The sequence below is a fragment of the Atractosteus spatula genome, chromosome 5, assembly GCF_055471065.1.
Source record: "Atractosteus spatula isolate fAtrSpa1 chromosome 5, fAtrSpa1.hap1, whole genome shotgun sequence".
Taxonomy (NCBI): domain Eukaryota; kingdom Metazoa; phylum Chordata; class Actinopteri; order Semionotiformes; family Lepisosteidae; genus Atractosteus; species Atractosteus spatula.
The window spans coordinates 25,533,367-25,552,557 of NC_142710.1; the positions used below are offsets into that span (position 1 = coordinate 25,533,367).

The window sequence follows — 19,191 nt, forward strand, 5'->3', positions numbered from 1 at the left end:
CCTACAGTATGGGCATGTATCTGAAGTTAGGGTAAGGCAAATCTGCTTGTGGTCAGGTTATTTCCACCCATTGCAATGAAAAAACAGGTTTTGTTTCAGTGATTTTTTACATTTTTTTTATTTTTATGGGTGGAAAAAAAAACTAACCACACGTGCCAAGTTTCCTTCTAGAAATATACTTGAGTCTGTGTTTCATTCCATGCTGAAAGCTCAGGTAAAGAAACAAAGTTCAGGCTGTAGAGCCCTTTTCAGGTATCACTAACTTAATGCCGGCGTCACACCACACGACTTTTCCTAGGATTTTCAGTCCTAACCCTCATTTACATAATCGTAAAATAATCAGTTGTAGAGAGTCGCAGCGCGCCCGTTACCGTCAATTGTGTAGTGTGACACCCCAGCGACTCAGTCATAGCACTCTTTATTTTTTTATGCATAAAAAAATAACAAAAATTACAATACAAACAAGAGTACATATAACATTTCAAGACAAAAACATCGTCAGGGGTATATATTACAAAATAAATTCAAATTACGAAAAGTCCGCACCGCTTTCAGATTTTTGCATTTTGAAACAGTCAGCAGATACTCCTTTAAGTGAAACTTAACATAACGTCTTTTATAGCGCTCTTCATAGCCTCTAAAACTCTGCGACCCGCCGTGGTAAAATCAAACTATTTTGATTTTCTCGTAGTCGCAAGTCGTAGGGGTGGACTCTCGTGTCTGCGGACTACAGTCAACAGCCAATGAGCGCTCAACCGGAAGTACAATGCATACAATGCCCACAAACAGCGGTTAAACCATATTGTCCACGACCAAACAAATGTGGTCAATAAGTTTTTCGGTGTGTCCTCTTCCTTTTTTTCTCGTCACAAAGGAGAGCACAGGCTATAGCTAAAGCGTCAACTACCTGTTTGTTCTCCATGTTGTTGGTTACTTTCATGTGGTGCTCCACGTTGATTAATTGCCAAAATGAGGCAACCCCGCGGTACTTTCGTGGTGCAAGACGAGATATGGAACCGTGATTGAAAGTCGTGAGGGACTCATGTAATTACTCACCCCCTGCGATTCCTAGTCGTATAATTTGTGACCCTCTAGGACAGAAAAGGCAGCGAGATTCAGCAACTGCAGTCGTTAAATTTGACATGCGCTCCAACTAGAAGTCGTGTTGAGTCATGTAGTGTGATGGCGGCATATATGTTGTTTCTTTTCCTTCCTTTCAGCATGTAATTAACTTTTACCTCTTCCTTTGCAGCTTAGCCATGCTGACGCAGGTACCTACTTGTACGTGAGTTAATGTCCGAAAGTATAATCTTCTCGCAGTCCTCAAGTATCTGAAGTAGAAAAAGGCATCCATATGGTACATTCTAAATATTAATATCGGGTGTTGAATTACACACTAATTACATTTGTCAGGGGTTACCGCTGTTAAAAATGTATTTACATACTTTATCCATAAAACAATTCAAAAACAGTTCTTAAATCAAATGTGAAATCATGTTTTGAAACTGATTCACATTGCTCTTCAAAACTACTAAATGCATCCTTTATATCCATTTTGGGCATTTCACCACTGTTTAAACAATGGACAACATTTTATTCACACAGTTAAAGATGTCAAGATAATATTTTCACATAAAATACAGTATATACAATTTGAAGAAATAAAGATTTACATCCTGCTTTGTTTTGATTGAGAACATGTTTAGGCACTAAAATGAAAGTAAAAAAAATGTCAGAGGAACACTGTTTCACACTGCAAAAATCATCTCTTCTGTTAGGTAAACTAGTGTGCCAGGAATTCCTTTAACTAGCCCTTCTAGTGACTTACACTAGGACTTTTTTTTTATTAAATCCTCATCAAGCAATCATCTCACTTGTCTAAAAATCCTGGTATCCATGAGCAGTGTCAATGTGAATAAATAACATGAAGAGGAATGAGCTGGGTCTCCGTGGAGGCTCAGGACTGCTGGGGCTGTGCTGGGGGAATGGGTCGAGGCACACCAGGTCCCTGCTGGTGGACGGGCAGAGGGGTCTCAGAGGGCTGGTACTGTGGAAGGCTGAAACTCACATCTTTGCGGCTAGCGGGCAAAGAAAAATGACAAATTAACAGCTAATAACTTCTATAAATGGGATTTTGCAGTATAACTAAGTTCAGGAAATGCTGATAACATTTTTTGAATGGGGGGGGCTGAGATACATACCTGGGTGGGAGGTCAGAAGAACGTGGTGGATAAATGGTGGCAGGCTGTAATCAATAAGGCAGGGAACACTCTTAACACAGGCAGAGAATTAGTGTTCTTTGCATATAGAGGAAGGTTATTATAGCACTGTCTTCACCATCTTAAGAAATTACTGAACACTCTCTTGTGTTAATTATGGACATTACTCACTGCTGCTGTCCACTGTGCCATAGTGGTCCAAAACATAGCATGGAGCTACCCCAGTAGTTTAATAGGATCAAAATTCCTACTTTGATATTGTAGAAAGAAGATTTATGTTTCATCATCTTAATTTGAGGAATTTTTTTATTTTAATTTTAATTTTTTTTAAATTTAAGGAAAAAAACAGTAGAAAATTGTAGATGTAGAATAGGAAAATAAAATAAGTATTTTTCATTTTTTTCCTAGTTGCTTAAGAATTGTACTTCTTACCCATGTGAATGTGCAGCATAAAGGAATAAAATAGGTACCTGAGGTGGCCCTGTGTGGCTCTGTGGCTGACTTTGGGGTGCTGCCCTCTGAGCATTTGTGGGTGCTGAGTCACGCGACCTGTGTTATAGGATTCAGTTTGGGAGAGATATAAGGGCAGGCTGTTCTGTTCACTTTAAACATACTTGTCTCTAACAAAACCCAGAGATTTGTTATATATTGCATTTATTCCACATGGCTAGCAGTGATGTATCTCTTGGCCATTTTGCTTAATTCATTTTATTTAGTTTTTAGCACTTCATCTTGTAATGAGCAAAAATTGACAATAGCGCTAAAAGCCTGTTGTGAGTTTCTACGAACAATATTCATACACTATGGAATAACGAATATTTCATGTTTGCTGTTGATTCAATTAGAAATGTATTCATGTCTTGCGATTCCATTCCAAGTGTGATCATTTAAAGTTAAGATTGTAAAGAACTGCTGCTTCAGTATTCTGCCTTGGAATTACTGTGTGCTGTAACTCTACCTGTACTGACGGGAGCGCTTCTCCCTCAGGCACTGAGGCTTCCAGCCCCGCTTGAAAATGAAGAGGAGAAGGAGAACAATGATGATGATGGGCACCACCAGGAGGAAGAAGATGAGCAGGCCATCTCTGACAGAGGTGTCTGTGGAGACATGCAAAACTACATTAGTGCTGGACTTCATTAACAGTGCCCAGGTGGAAAATGCACTCTAATCGTGCTTTATGTGAGAGAAGAGGTGAAGCAGATGTGCACACACAGCTAGAGTGAGGTAGCACAACAGTCACGAAGAGCATGGGACATGAGTGTTCCCTATTCCCAGCAACACCACCACTCACACTTCACTTGCCCCCACCTGAGTTGTTCTTGTTATTTCCATGTAAATCTGTGTTTGAGCTCCTTCTTGCGTCAGCATATGATAATTAATGATTGCAGTTTTTTCATTAAAAACTGAGCCTGACTTTAAGGACCAACCCCATCCATTCCTATACCCATTCTGGGTTTGCCATGCGGGAAAAGAAGCTTCATGAAAGATATGTTTGTGATGTATAATATTCAGCTGTAAAGAATATAAGGTGATCACACTTTGCTTGCAATATATTTTTGCAGTTGCTAGGTAGATATGCATTGGAAATCTATGTTTTCTTATACATAGGTTTTTGGGTTAGTTATATGTCATTTCACGCCACTTTACTTACAGTATAAGAACAAAAAGTGCATCATTTCACATATGTACTTCTTACTAGAAAGGAGTACTAGTATTGCAATAGAGAAAGCATTTTATTTAATTGAGACAGTCTGTTTAAAAGCTTAGAATAGCTTATAGTACCTATAGTTGTGGGTCCGCTGTCTATACTGCCTCCTGAGCCCTTTCTGCTGCAGTCTGGGGGGGCCCAGGCAGCATTACAGTGACAGTTTCCTTGATTATTACAAACCTGTAAAAGTAATGATAAATGATCAAGCTGGTTTTCTAATAGACCTTGGTAACCATTACATTGACTTGACTCTGGAACAAGATATTGCCTTTTAGGCAAATGAAGAGTTTATTTTATGTTCCAGTTTTTAACTTCACATGGAAAAATAGGCAGAAAACAAAACAACTTTAACATCCAGGCTTTCTAACACAAAAACACCAAACCTCCAATAGGGTGGAAGCCCCTTGTTTCAAATTAACATTACTTTATCATTGATAAAAATGATCCAGGAAAAACTAGAAAGAAAAAATGTAGCTATGAAATAGGGAAACAGAATAAATGTTCCTCTAGTTTTTAATACAAATTCTTACAGATTTGTAGATATATTTTATCTAGAAAGAGAAATAGCTATAGTGCTCTTAATAGTTTGTCTCATGTAAAACTATTTGCAGCTATATTAATAAACTGCATTATGTGCTATGGCAGCAAACACCTGACAAATAAATTAATTAGTACTTTTTCATGAATATGACTCAAATTCTTTTCATACCACTTCCAGGCTAAGTGTGTCATACCTACGCACTGAAACTTCCATCTCAGAAAGTTTTACTCACCCCATTGCCACTGCATTTCGTCTGTATATCACAATTAAAGTTAAGCTCAGAGGCGTTGGTGCACTTAAAGTCAACACAGGCCTGAAAGGAATGCAAGATTGTCATTGTCATTGTCTTTATCTAACAGAACACCTGCTCAAACGTTTTGACTGACATCTGAGGAATTTATCAGTCCATGCCAATCAACTTTAAAATATAAGCCTTTGTACATGATCTTATAAAACAAAACAAATTAAATACTAGTTAACATTTTAAAACACATACTGTACACCTATAGCTATTGCTCAGTTGGAGAGAGCATTTTTCTGTATTTTATATTGCACAGAAATCTTTCTGTGGACCAGAGCAGTCACCTTGACAACTTTGACAGAATAAACATACAGGCTTTATTAGCAACACTGTAAGGACTCTATGAACAATAGATTTCTGTATTGTAGGGGCCATTCTGTGCCCACATGGAGACCTTTGTTGGTTAAAGATGTCAGAATCCCCAAGATAAAATTGTGCATGCCAAACACAAAAGGGAAGAGAACTTGAAACATTTGATACCAACTCGCAGAGCTGGTGCCCTGGGTTCCAATCCAGACCTGGAATGTTATCTATGTGGTGTCTGTATGTTTTCCCCATGTTTGCATGGGTTTCCTCTGGGTGCTCTGGTTTCCTCCCACAGTCCAATGACATACTGGTAGATTAATTGGCTTCTGGGTAAATTGGCCATGATGTTAGTGTAGGCATGTCTGTGCCTGTGTCTGTGTCTTGGGAGGGAATGGCGTCCCATCCATGGTGTACCCTGTCTTGTGCCCATTGCTTGGATAGGCTTTGACTCCCCTATAATCCCAAAACCAAAATGGATGGATATTGTTGACTGTTTTCTATAGTGTCAAAGCGCCCAGGTGGACAGTTTTCAGAAAATAACCCTACATGGATGTCCATTTCCAATCCTAAAGGGTTGCATGCTTTTTCATGTCTCGTTAATCATAACCTTGCTTTTGATGAACTGTGATCCTCCGGGAGCAGTGTGTCTCCTATTAACCCGGATCTCACCTTTCCTTGGGAACAGCCTGAGCCTCTGCTGACATATCCTGGGTCCAGGACATCTGAGCCTAGGTCAAAGTCCACATTCACACACTGGGTATTTCCGATATTCTTCACAGTAATAGTAGAACCAAAGGGTGGATTGGTTACATCAACACCAGTGCACTGTATCTTCCCACACAGAGCATTCCTGCAGAAGCAAGAAGAAACAAGTCCTATCCATTCAATTACACTATTTGTGGGAGCCAAATATCTTATGACTGTGTTGGTTTATGTATGTATGCACTTTCTTTCCTAAGACAAAACGTTTACATATGAGAAGAGGAAATTCTAAACCAGTATTTTTAATTGATCAGAGGGTCTAAACCAGCTATTCCTTGGGTACTGGCTTTGAGTAGCTTGTTCCAGAATCCTATCATAACTCACTACTGTATCTACCTCTAATTCTAATTCATGTATAAACAACAGAAGTACTTACTCCACTGTACATCTATTAAAATTTGTCCCTGTCATTCCACAGTTCCCAAACCTATCTCCTCTTGTATTGGCATCTTCAAAGCAAATGTTGGGAGCTTTTTTAGCATCTGTAAATTAGACACAGAGAACCTTAAGGTGACAGCATCCACATAATAACAAAATCAGAAATGAAGAAGAATGCAGTAGGTTAAATAATTAGAATATTCAGATTCAAATAAGAATAAGGGATCTGAGTGAAACAGATATGTCCAAATGGTTTCACTTCCGCTGGTCATGATTTCAGTCTTACTAAGCTGTGTTTGGGCAAGCTTAGCCTTGACTGAACACCTTGGGCTCCTTCTATCAGGGATCAACTATTTGACCCCAGTTTACTTCATGAAGTGAAAACAGGATGTGGCTCTAGATTCAAATCAGCAGATATGCTTAAATCAGACATTCGTATCAACGGCATATGGTTTAGAATCAGAACTGAGCTTGAAACCAGGAGTCCCCCCGATATGTTGTAAAGCACGACGGGGCAAGCATTGGCAGTGTTGTATGAGTAACGGTGTTACAGTGTGCTAGGGCATCTTCATTTTGCCATGTAACAGCAAACACTGGGTAACTGGACATGTAGTAGCGTAAGTGAGAGATGCTCTGCTGTTCCAATCAGGATGCTCTCCTGCAAGGCACTAAGGAGCTCACAGTTTTTTTATGTATACTGCAGGAGTGTGTATCTACACTGCAGGGACAATAGAAATTAGGAAGAAAATCAATCTGAGCATGGCACAGAACAACACAAAAACAGACAATATATAGATGGTGCAATGTAAATTATACACAAAACTTAAGCAATAAGTAACAAGTAAACAGAAGTCCAGACAATACCTTTGGTGAACAGCTTTTGGCATTGATAGTCATAGGTCTGGCACCGTCCCTCATAACAGTATGCTGTGTTGTTTTCACAGGGGTATCCATCCATTATGTAGTAGTCATTGGGACAGAAGGGCGAGGTGCCAATGCAGTATTCTGGCAGGTCACAGATATTAACTGACTCTCTGCAAGGTGTTCCTGCAACTTTGAGCTAGAAAACAGCAGAAAATTCCATCTCAGCCCATCAGCAGAGACTGTAATCAGGAGAGACTATATTTACACCCTGTACATATCATAATGAAGCACAGTTATCAATCGGAGCTACACACTCACCTGGCAATTGTCACAACAGCTGCCTTGAGAGCAGTAGGATCCTCTTGTGAACATGCATGTAGCTGCATCACAGCACTTATCTTGGCAATCCTGCAATGACAACCATGACTGGTCAGGATAAATCCCATTTATTTGGTGAGAAGCATCAGCTTGAGAGTAGAGGCTCAATCCTCAACGTTTTGACTTTGGAACTTTCTTCTGGCATGTGAAACACTGCTTTGTTTTTTTTTCTTTTTACTTTCCACCATGGAATTAACCTCGTATTGTTCATTAATGCTTTCAAATATCTGATGGTGTACTGCAGACAAGAATGAATTTGTGTGAATATCCATCTCTGAAACACAAAAATGCCCCGTTCTTCTGCTCACTTTGCATGAGATGCACTGATGTCTTAACTACTCAACAGTTACACCTTTTCTTTTTTCCATGATAAATTCACATAAAGTTTTCTTTCTGAAGCAGGTTTTCCAGTATTATTGTGAAATAACTTTAGCATATGCTCACTCATATTTAAAATGAAACCCACGCTCTGCTTGTTCAGCCTGATGACCAAGCCCCAGGCAGCCAGCCTCTCAGTACTGTGCATCTTGTCGTACCTCAGGCTTGCCACAGTCACACTGCTCCCCTTGATCCAGCACCCCATTCCCACAACCAGCCACCGAGAAGATGTCCAAGGAAGAAGGCTGGTTCTTCAGACAGATGCCTCCTCCTTGCAGGATCAGATTTTCAAAGTCAGTCCCACTGCAGGAGCTGAAGGTGGTCGACCCACTGTGAGGAAGGAAAACACACACATCTTGCATACGATCTATTTATCACTGCGGCACCACAGGTCTGTACATCAAAAGCCAGCTAAGGATTTCAAACTCTCTCCTGTCACAGGCTCCCCAGGTCACAGATGAAGTGGGGTACAATCTCCTGTTTGTAAACCTCTCTGGCACTCTTTGGAATTAAAAGTGCTGCACAAATGCAGGAAATTATCATTATTACTAATTACATTATTCTAATAATAAAAACATCCCATTGGTTTGATACAACATTTTAACAAAAGAGAGTATTATAATGCTATACATTGTATTACACAAGATGAAGAAGCATTTCTTGACTGCGTATGAAGACTTGATAACAAATACTTCAGAATCAATTTCCATGTTAAAACACACAATCACAAACGGTAACAACTGAGGGACAGACTGATTAATTAAACGACAAGACCTGCATGTGAGGAAACAGAAATGGCTGTTTTCTTCCCAGCAGCAGCTGAAGGGAAGCTCTGCCTGCACAGACTGAGATTGAAATATGACTGGAGTTAAAGTACCACTGCGAAGCCAGGGAGGACCTCAGAGGTTTAGATGTTTCCTGTCAATGTCACTCAGTATTTTAGTTTTGCAAGTAATAAAGAGGGTTTCACTTCAATTAATGTTTGAAAGAAATCCTATAGTCATGTGCCTGTTACAACAATAAGATGTAACTAAAATTAAGGGGACTGGAAATTAATATTAAAACTAAATTGGCCACAGGAAGAACAAGAAAACAATCACACAAAAAGAATGAGTGAATCAAAAAAGTCATAATGGGCCTAGTTTGAAGAAAACAAATGATTACATTTTTTCCACAGATGTCATTATTTTGCCAAAAATGCTTTCCATTCATTGCTTTCCTTACACCTGTATGAAAAATAAAGCAATAATAAATGAGAGGCAGCAAAAAGGATCAAAGGCAATAGTTAGTCACCTTGCTCCACTGTTCATTATGCAGGATTTCACCGCGCAATTACAATTGCGATTGTCATCATGGTTCATTCCCAAATTGTGCCCCATTTCATGGGCTATCACCGTGGAGACGAACTGCAGACTGCTGTCCCCGAACTGGGTGGAAAAATCACAGGGATCAGGCAGGACAGCATAATCCTATAACACCCCCTAATTACCCAACATGGAATGCTGTCCATAGAACTCTGAACTGGTCCCCAAATATTCAGATCTATTGCATGGCCAGAATTAATAATTGCATTCCTAGAGGAATCATCATTTAAGATATTTCTGATGTGTGGTTAATTTTGGCGAAGAGCAGTGTGCATACCTTAGGACAATTCCAACATGAAACACAAGGAGAGAAAGAAATAGACTAAGCGAGAAAAATAGACCAAAGGTGTGTTAAACAGTGTGCCTACCACATTGATTCCTCCAGCACTGCTTACAGAACACACTGTGCCAACAAAAGCCATTCCCAGCACTCCTTGTGGGTAAGAGGTTTTTCGTCCACTGAAACAAAATGAAAGTGTCAGCTGGAAACAACCTATTCCAGCCAGGGCTGGAATCCTGTGAAAAGACAATCAAGTGTTCTTAGGTGTTGCCTGACTACTCTCTAAAGAACTTGATCAGTAATTGATCAGAAAATCTGCCTGTGAAGGAGCCTTTTATAGTATTTCCAATCTTACTGACTCTAACACACCCCGAGTCCTATCTAATGAAGAACACAAAGGTACATTTCCAGAAGGGGGGCAAAATGCCCTTTCATATAAACAGGAAAGCATTACTACTTTGTATGCCTCCTTTCACTACATTATTTAATCTTTTTTAAATTCTACCACCATAAGAAGTTATTGTATTGCATCTATAAGAACCATAGTACTTGTCATAGTACTAAAAAATCAAGTCTGAGTGGAATGTGGCAGAAAAATCGCGGGGATCATGATCACCGCTTAAGAGCAGCACATCATTTGTTAGGAGCAGATTCTCTCACGTACATCATAGCATCCTCTCCTCCTGTCCATCTCCTTTTTGGATGGACAAAACACACAGGGAGAGGAAAGGCTTTCCAGAGGCAGAGGGGACTCGATTCTGGCAGCCAGTGGTCATCACACTCACACTATGAGCTGTCCCACGTCATGTCTCTTCCTGGGGATCAGCACATTCTTCCGCCACTGGACAAAGCGGCCCAGGACCTCCCCCGCTGAACCATCCACAGCAATGGGGTTCTGGTTATTCCAGATCTCCACCCCCACCAGGATCACACGGACATTCAGCTGCTTATAGTACTAAGGAGAAGGGAAAGTGTTTCCATGTGTGTTTCTATCAATAAAGTTGACTGGGTTGTTAATTACATTGACACATTTATTTATTCTACATATTATTTATTAATGGCTGGGAAGATGCCCCACGACCCTATAGTTGGATTATGTATTTATCAGTAAGGACACACATGAGAGCTTGTTAAGTGTACATTGTTTGCTGGGATAGGCTCCGGCTCCCCCACGATCCTGTACTGGATAAAGCAGTTACAAAACAGATGGATAGTTTTGTAGTATAGCCAACATGCCATATTGCATGTTCGGAGCACACACGTGTGACAGAAGAGGTGGGAATTGCATGTGATGAGAAAATATAACATTTTTCAAGTTTGATGGACACAGAAGATCAAAAATGGAGAACGTCTGAGAGCAGCCGTACAACAGCTCCATGTTTCGGTGTCATCCGTTTCTACCAGGATTAGGACACTGTGCCTTTCGGGTTGAATTTCGATTGAGCACTGAAATCAGTTTGGTTTACAATACTAATAATAGTGTGCTCAGACTGATGATGTGTGTGTGGGGAAAGGGAGGTGTGCTTTAGATTTTAAATATTTCTGTAAGTATGCTGTGCGATGGAAAAGATTGTGAAACGCTGTTGTAAGTTGCACATTTACTTACCCCATCGAGGAGGTTGGCCATCTGAACGATGTCCTTTTGCAGTGCTGTCTCGTTGGCATTCCTGTCATCGTACTGTGAACATAGAAGACTTCATTTAACTCACTCTGTGTAAACAAAGGGACAGTTTAAAGTTACTGCATATGCACAATCACACATCAGTATTTCTCTCACCATTTGTTTGTCTGCAACCAAAATTAATTCCACATATCTGGTCTGGGGCAGGTTTCGCTTTTTCTGTTGGTTATAAAATATTTACATTAAAGTTCTGAGACACCTGAAAAGATAAGTATGTTAAGAGTGTACTTTATTCAGTGGGCGTGTTCTGAAAAAAAGACATGGTACCCTTTACAGAAATATGCAGTAAACAGAGTGGAGTAAACAATTCTTGGAGTACCTTCAATCACTTGGTCTCATTAAGTGTTCCAAAGAAAATGAAAATAAATTAGTAATACAGCATAAAAAATCTCTTCACCCTGAACATCCTGGTCATGGATTCTACTGTGTCTGTGTGGCCCTGGTAATGCTGGCTGTGGGACTCAGTATTGATTTCAGATGGAGGCATCTCATTGGTCACTCCACACACAAATGGGTCTTTCTGACTGTGCTCCAATAGGAACAGGAGGTGCTCGTTGGCTGATGAATGGATGACTGGCTCAAGTCCATAGGTTTTCTGTCCCATTAAAATAATGCCACTAAAGAGAGGAACAGGGACAGAGAGCATAAATTAATAGAGATAAATACAGCTGTCCAATCAAACACTCTAAAGATTGAGCTTACTGGAAATCAGGTCATGCACCTTACTGACATCCTACTACTGACACCCTACTTATAAATAATATAATTTTCGACAGCTTTTGCATTTGGCTCTTAATGTTCCTAAATGCTTATTTGAAAAATATTACTGACATGATCATTAATGAAGTTTCAAGTAAAAGCTGAAGGTTGAACAGAATGCCATGACTGTAGTCAAGGCCAGACAAAGATAGTGGCAGTTTTTTTCAGCCACTACGTACAAAAAATGAAGAAAAAAAGCAGGAGCACACCTGAGACCAGAGCAGGTACTGAGAGCAACCAGTGAGTCATCCTGTCCTTCCACATATCCGTGATAATAGCAGTGGTCCTGTGATGACAAAGAAAATGCACTACTAATATAATCTCACAGTTCACTGCCATGCATACTGTCCCCACTCACACCATCAGGCACAACAATTGGTATGACTGAAATCTCCAGACAGCATTGGTGATTCTAACATTGGTATTGAGTCTCATATGTTATTACTGTATATTGACACCTGAAGAAGGCTCCACGGCCAAAACATTGTGTTTTCTTTCTTCTCTTTTCAGCATTGAATAAACCTATTACTTGTTCCTAAGTTATTATAAAATTCCAACACAATGAAAAATGCATGCACCTTAGCAGAACGGCACACAGATATATGCTGTATGATATAGGCATCATACAGCAATAAAGGGTCCTGCAGCAAACTTAAACACTTTTGTCTTACAGCATTCTCTTTAAAAAAATACTATGCTAGTGAAACTAACAGCCAAGCTGTTTAAATGATTAAATTCAAAAGAAAAAAAAACACTGTCTTAAGTTTTGCTAATTTTATGTTAGATCCCTGCTGTTTGCTTGTGTTGTTTCTAAATCTAGTTCTTTTTTTTTTAATTTGTGCTGATCAGACAACAATCTTCTTCTTAAAAAAAACAGAATGCTTTTAATATCAAACAAAAACCAAAGGTGTTTTTAATTAATGAAAGGCGTCCTTTATGAAATTTCACACCTGGCATACTGAAAGTCATCAGATGTCATACACAAATTGGTCTTTGTTCTGTGTAATGCTTCCCAGTTTCTCACCTCCTCTTTAGGATGTGAAGTCGCCAGCTTCCCACTGTCATCATAAGAGTAGTGCACAAAGGTTTTAGCAAGAAAGTCTCTAAGGAGAAAGGGACAGCATGAACATATTTTTATGGGATTACAGGCAGGTGACAAGCATGAGCCAAGCAGTATTCTTGAAAAAATGACCCAGGAAACCGAAAAAGAAAAAAAACATACTTGTTCTTTTCCAGATGAAGAATGTGATCTTTGTCTTCAATATTAATCGAGTACATCAGCCTGTCTGCATCAGGAGCCTGGAATATTCCGTTGATACAGTTAACCCATTTTTCTCAGCATTTCACCAACCTCAGGTTCCAGTTTGGTGATATTTACTGCCTCGAGACTTTACATGTCTTCTGTGAAACAGACTGAGTCATAAAAACACTGTAAGGTTACCTGTTCAGAGCCCTGAGGCTGGAGGGTGTCTCGTTTTTCCCGGTCATGAACCACCCTAGGAATGACAACTCTGTAGCTGGACAGTTTAGATGTCTGCTCTGCAAACAGATCTGAGAAAAAGCAAAGATTCTTACACAGAAACCTCTGAAATGCCAATCCACCAGGATACATTCCATAATAATGACTCCTTTGTTCAAAGTGTCCTCTTGCAATAATCTAGCAGCCCAACTGAACTTTATACCACTCAAGGTTAAATCAAGAGATCCATTCACCTGATGTTCTGCTAATGTTTTAAATTTACACAACTTTGTAGTGCTGGCATAGAGACAACCCTATAACAGGGGAGCCTCTATTGAATCTGAACAGTGTATATGTCACTGGTTACAGACTTCTTTACTCAAAGGTTTGTGGGAGAATGGAACAAGTTACACATCCATGTAGTTGAAGTCGATATGTTGGCTTCCTTCATGAAACGGCTGGAGGATATCCTGGGATCAATCAGCTACTAATCACTAAATGGGCTTAGAGGGGCTGAACAGAGTCAACACAAAACACAAGAACATAAGAAAGGTGACACACAATGTGTTTTTCAGCTGGCTTCAAATGAAGAATGGAAGGTGGCCCTGTGGTTATGTAAAGTCACGTTGTATGAAAATCTAGATTGAGACAGAAAGGGTGTGTCTTGCTGCCTCTGCACCTCAGTGCAATCTACATATTCACCCTGAAGGCAGTCAATAGTGAGAGGGGGTTGTTTCCTCATGACTGTGAAAAATCAAAGGCTGAAACAGGTCACCAGTAAGGTAATATCATGATGTTGAGGTGGAGAGCTCTGTCAGCCTGTGGGCTGCAAAGGAACAAGTAGAGGTTCATTCCAACACAATGTTTCAGCTGTTGAGTCTCCCTCAGGTGTGTAGGGATATAAAGGGATATAAAGGACAACAAAAAAAAGCATGTGAGAGCAGGTGAGAATGAGTGTCCAAGAAATGGAAATCCAGGGGAGAAATGTGAAAAGCAGAAATCTTCTAATACAGAACCTCTCCATCCATTTACAGATTGTAAACCATCTCTCACCTGTGCCGATTCTCACATGCTAATACTTTTTGATAGCTGAAACAGTGCCACGTCTTTCTACTTTTTAGGATGGGATTAGGTCAGTGTGGTGGCTCTGTGGCTAAGGATCTGTGGCCTGTGGCTGGAAGGTTGCTGGTTCATATCCTGTGGCAGAGGAATCCTACTCTGTTGGGCCCCTGAGCAAGGCCCTTAACCCTAGCTACTCCAGGGGCATCGTATAAATGGCTGACCCTGTGCTCTGACCCCAAGCTCTCTCCCTGTCTGTGTGTCTCATGGAGAGCAAACTGGGATATGCGAAAAGACAAATTCTTAATACAAGAAATTATATATGGTTAATAAAGTGATCTTATCTTATTAACCTCTACAGGTAATATAAAATGGTCTGACAGACCAAAACTGACCAAACAATTTCAATAAACAAAAATGTGTACATTTTTCAGGTTTAGGCTATGCTGGAGTGTACCATTAAATTATGCCAGTAAACATTATAGCAGCTTTTTTAATTTAATTATTTCTGACAGCAATGGAGAGGCTATGTTTATGTGAATAAACAGCATTGACAACAACCTCAGTAAAAAATTAAAAAGTAAGAATAATTTTCACGTACAATTTTTCCATTTGATTTTATGGAAAATCCATTTATAGCCACGTACGAGGTCTGGGATGGTTTTCGGTGCGACTCTTACTGTGTCCTCGAGTTCTTAACCACAGAACAAGTCGGTGCTGCCTGGTTGCTGTCTTTAGCGTTACTACATATTTGTGCTGAGGGAGTGTCTGTAAACCAAGCCCCTCCAGACCCCTGTCTTTGTTTAGGCACAGAGATTCTATCCCGGGGAGTGCCAGCCGGTCGGCCTGTCCGACGAGAAGGCAGGTGCAGTATACTAATACGCACAAATTGAAAAGTAAAAAAAAAGGTTGAAACGCCTTTACTTTTTCAGTTCCAGCTTTAAACAGTTATTTTAAACGGTATAATACACATTCATAAGAATGTCCAAATTTTAATTTGACGAGAAAAAATATGTATATAATGTACAGTATGTAGGAACTCTCCTAAAGATTCCTACAAACGAGAACTTCGCTTATTGTTTTTGCTAGTAGCCTGATAAGACAGGAAGTCGTTCAAATTGTCAGCAGTCGCTTGACGAAGTGAAAACGAACCGAGAATTTCAATAATCATTTAAAAAATGAGAGTAAATGTACTCATAAATTAATGTGCTCCGTCTTACGTGAAGGGAGTGTCAAATTAAGATTTATTAAAAATAAAAAGTGGAAATTACAGAAACCTAATAAAACGGTGCTCAAAATTGTAATAAAATATGTTAAAAAATAATTATATCTGTCATTGTCAGTTTAAAAACAATATTTCAGTATTTTAGAAAATAATCCCCAAGTCAGTTTTGACTGACCAATTTTTGGTCACACCTGTTACACGTCTTTTTAATTTAGAGATCAGATTTCATGGCTGAAGTGAAACTACGTTTTTCCATAACTGTAAATAAAACATATAAAAATGTATTAGTGAATAAACAATATTTGCCACGGTGGTTAATACAATACATCATTATTAATCATGCCTAAAAATAAGAAAATCATAAAGTCTAAATGATACGTTTACCTGTAGTTTTATGAGAACTGTAATCTCAGACTGTTTAATTTGGACAAGATTTTCTTAATGAATATATTTGGAACTTTGTCCTACCTGTAGCTTGACTTCGATTTATAAAACAAATAAAAAAGGAGAATAAGAAAAGTCTTTGTTCTAACATTATGAATAATCCAGCAGTGCTTCTATGCCATTAAGTTTAAAGGGCACAGAGTGAACAGAAGATTGGTGAGGTGAGGTGCTGTCTTCCGGGTGGGAGTGTGGCGCTGTAATTGGAAAAGTACAGTGAGTGTGTTAGAGACAGCTCATACTGGATCAGGCTCTGACAATGGCCTTTGAATACAATTTGTAATTAGCAACAGGAACGAAGAACGGGTTACACCGGTTTATATAAAATAGAATATCCCGCAGCAAATTCATATTATGTCGAAAGAAAACTTGCCAACCTGTTTCAAGGATCAAAATAATTTTGAACTTATTTTCTGTGCCAGAAGGTTATTGACTATCAAAAGCGAAGAATGAAATGTAATTTGAAGTACGTTTAAAACAATAAACAACCTAAACCTTATTTCAGTTCCATAATGGTCCTTGATACATATACTAAGACACAAACATGAAAATGAAAAATGACGGAGATCTTTAAACTCCGAACTCGGTTTCTTCCGCCCTTCAGAGATGGCCGAGCTTTAGATGATATACTGTTCATAACAGTTGTTAATACAGAATTAATAGCTCTTATCAAAAGTATTTAAACCTTTTTCTTTTATCTGTTGCTTCACTTCACTCTGTCAAAAAGACAAGAACCGGTTTCTGCAGGTAGTGAACCTCAGCTCTGAAATATTTGGTAAGCCTGTAAATCCTCTGGCACAGCTGTATGCCCAGCAGAGCCTGAGGAAGATCTGTGCCCATCAGTGAAGACCCATTTCACATCCTTCATCAGGCTTTTGATCTTTTGCCTCCATGAAGACTTTTCGGTGTTCACATTCAAAACAAATAAAAGGAGAGTTAGCTTTGTTCCAGAGGCCATCAGACTTGCAAACAATGAATGTAAAGAGGTTTTATATATAAGCTGTCAATTGGACAGGGCACCGTCTACAAATGTGTACAGTACAGTACTTAAATACCTTCTTAACTGATACACGCTGTTATTTCAACCACTTTTATTGTCCGTTTGTTGATTTTTATGTGTATATTTTTTCTTAGTAATGTTGTTGTATTAGTTATATGCTGTTTGTTTCACCTCTTACTGCCTACATTTCCCCCTGGGGATCAAGTATTTCGAATTGAATTGTCAAGTCAGCAGGAGAAAGGTGAAATTACAGAACATAGCCACCAGTAGGCGCCAACGCACTCCGACTTATAAATAAGAAAATCCATATGAGAAAGTAAAGCAGAGTTCTGAAAAGAAATCATTAGTAGCAGGTCACTGCCAGAAGACTATTTAACTACCTAAAAAAGTGCCTGTTCATGTTTGCAGCAGATGACTTGGTGAGCTACACAACTGTTTTTTACATAAGAATAACAATATGGCAGTCTCCTTGTAGCCTAAGAAAATGTGGAATATCTATACCATCTTAAATATTTTGTAGCAGGCTTTAAATCAAGGCAAAGAGCAGACAAATGGTGAACTTCATATGGTTCCTTCTCGATCATGACCACTAACCTTGTGGCCATTCCAATGCTCTCAATTGCAGTACTTTCATATAAGCAGCTCTTAAACTGCTGTACGGATACTAATAACTAATTACATATATAATTAAAGAGCAACATTTGTAGAAAAATTCAATAATACGGCACACTGAAGAGCTGCAGTTTGCATAGATCTGCATTAGATGTTGTTCATTGCATGCTATTAACACCTGAAAAAAAAATGTTGGTTGCTATCTAATAAAACACTTCAAACTTAGCAAAAGAATTAAAAACAAATTACTATTAAGAATCCTGCCACATGTTACAATGAATCAAACTATAACACAAGCAGATGGGGTATCGCACAACATTAAATGTGTTCATAAGAGTAAAGAAAAATGTCCAGCTCATTTAAAGCAGTTAAATGTCCGGACCAAATGAGCTGTAGTTTCACTTGGCCTCATCTCAAATAATGATGAGACTTGTTATCGAAAGCAGATCGACTTGGGAACAGCCTGGTGTTTGGACAATGACCTTCTACTCGGCGCTTCTAAAACCAGGGAAATACATTGTTGACTTCCGACGCATCCAGAACACAAAACGTCTAATCTTCATTAATGATCTTCCTATAGAGAACACAAACTCCTATAAATTTCTGGGTACATATATAAACAGTGATCTTAAATTGATTACCAACACTGACCACATAGTCAAGAAAGCACAGTAGAGGATGTTTTTTCTTAGGCAACTCAAAAAACACAGAGTGAACCGCCAACTCCTCCTTCAATTCAACACAGCCATAATCCAAAGTGTTCTGACAACCTCTATTCAAGTCTGGTCAGCTTCTTTCCCACTCACTGCCATACGAACTCTGAATTCACATTGAACTCTGAATTCCATTGTACAATTTATGCAGCTACATGGAAAGATGTTTATATAATTATTATAATTATGTTTATATAATTATTATAATGTTTATATAATTATAATAATAATAATTGCTTACACTTATATAGCTCCACTCAAAGAGCTTTACAGGTAATGGGGACTCCCCTCCACCACCAATGTGCAGCCCCACCTGGATGATGCGACGGCAGCCATAGTGCGCCAGAATGCTCACCACACATCAGCTATCAGTGAGGCTATCACTATCAGTGGGGCCAATTATGAAGCCAATTATTAGATGGGGATTATTAGGAGGCCATGATTGATAAGGGCCAATGGGAAATTTGAAACAACCTGGGATTTTTAATGACCACAGAGAGTCAGGACCTCAGCTTTACATCTCATCTGAAGGACAGCACCTGTTTACGGTATAGTGTCCCCATCACTATACTGGGGCATTAGGACCCACATGGACCACAGGGTGAGCACCCCCTGCTGGCCCCACTAACATCTCTTCCAGCAGCAACCTTAGTTTTTCCCAGGAGGTCTCCCATCCAGGTACTGGCCAGGCTCACACCTGCTTAACCAGTGGGTTTCCAGTTGTGAGTTGCAGGCTGATATGGCTGGCTACATGTATGCAATA

The 19,191-nt window shown here is 39.3% G+C and overlaps 1 protein-coding gene across 2 annotated transcripts; it reads right to left on the reverse strand.

The window, feature by feature from the left end:
* Window positions 1–1,574: 1,574 nt before the first annotated feature.
* adam9b (ADAM metallopeptidase domain 9b) lies at window positions 1,575–16,294 on the reverse strand. Of its 2 annotated transcripts, XM_088917550.1 has the most exons (22): window positions 16,131–16,294; window positions 13,361–13,470; window positions 13,142–13,218; window positions 12,944–13,022; window positions 12,129–12,205; window positions 11,558–11,777; window positions 11,257–11,319; window positions 11,086–11,157; window positions 10,265–10,434; window positions 9,568–9,658; window positions 9,129–9,262; window positions 7,994–8,165; window positions 7,398–7,487; window positions 7,080–7,275; window positions 6,214–6,319; window positions 5,745–5,925; window positions 4,701–4,781; window positions 4,002–4,107; window positions 3,178–3,316; window positions 2,690–2,768; window positions 2,202–2,245; window positions 1,575–2,078 (listed from the first exon to the last, which is right to left on the reverse strand). In XM_088917550.1, the coding sequence occupies exons 1-22, from the start codon at window positions 16,195–16,197 to the stop codon at window positions 1,958–1,960; spliced, it is 2,475 nt and encodes an 824-aa protein (XP_088773676.1). In that variant the 5' UTR covers window positions 16,198–16,294; the 3' UTR covers window positions 1,575–1,957. The 2 variants fall into 2 exon arrangements, with proteins under 2 accessions (XP_088773676.1, XP_088773677.1); XM_088917551.1 differs by lacking the exons at window positions 13,142–13,218; window positions 16,131–16,294 and having other exon boundaries at window positions 13,361–13,418.
* Between the last annotated feature and the right edge of the window lie 2,897 nt (window positions 16,295–19,191).

Bases quoted from the DNA above. Each gene is read 5' to 3' on its own strand.
- adam9b (XM_088917550.1), bottom strand. From the start codon at position 16,197: ATGTTAGAACAAAGACTTTTCTTATTCTCCTTTTTTATTTGTTTTATA. The intron at 4,782-5,744 runs GTGAGATCCGGG...CATTCCTTTCAG, and splicing joins CAGGCTGTTCCCAAGGAAAG to GCCTGTGTTGACTTTAAGTG. The intron at 2,769-3,177 runs GTAGAGTTACAG...CCTATAACACAG, and splicing joins AAGCGCTCCCGTCAGTACAG to GTCGCGTGACTCAGCACCCA.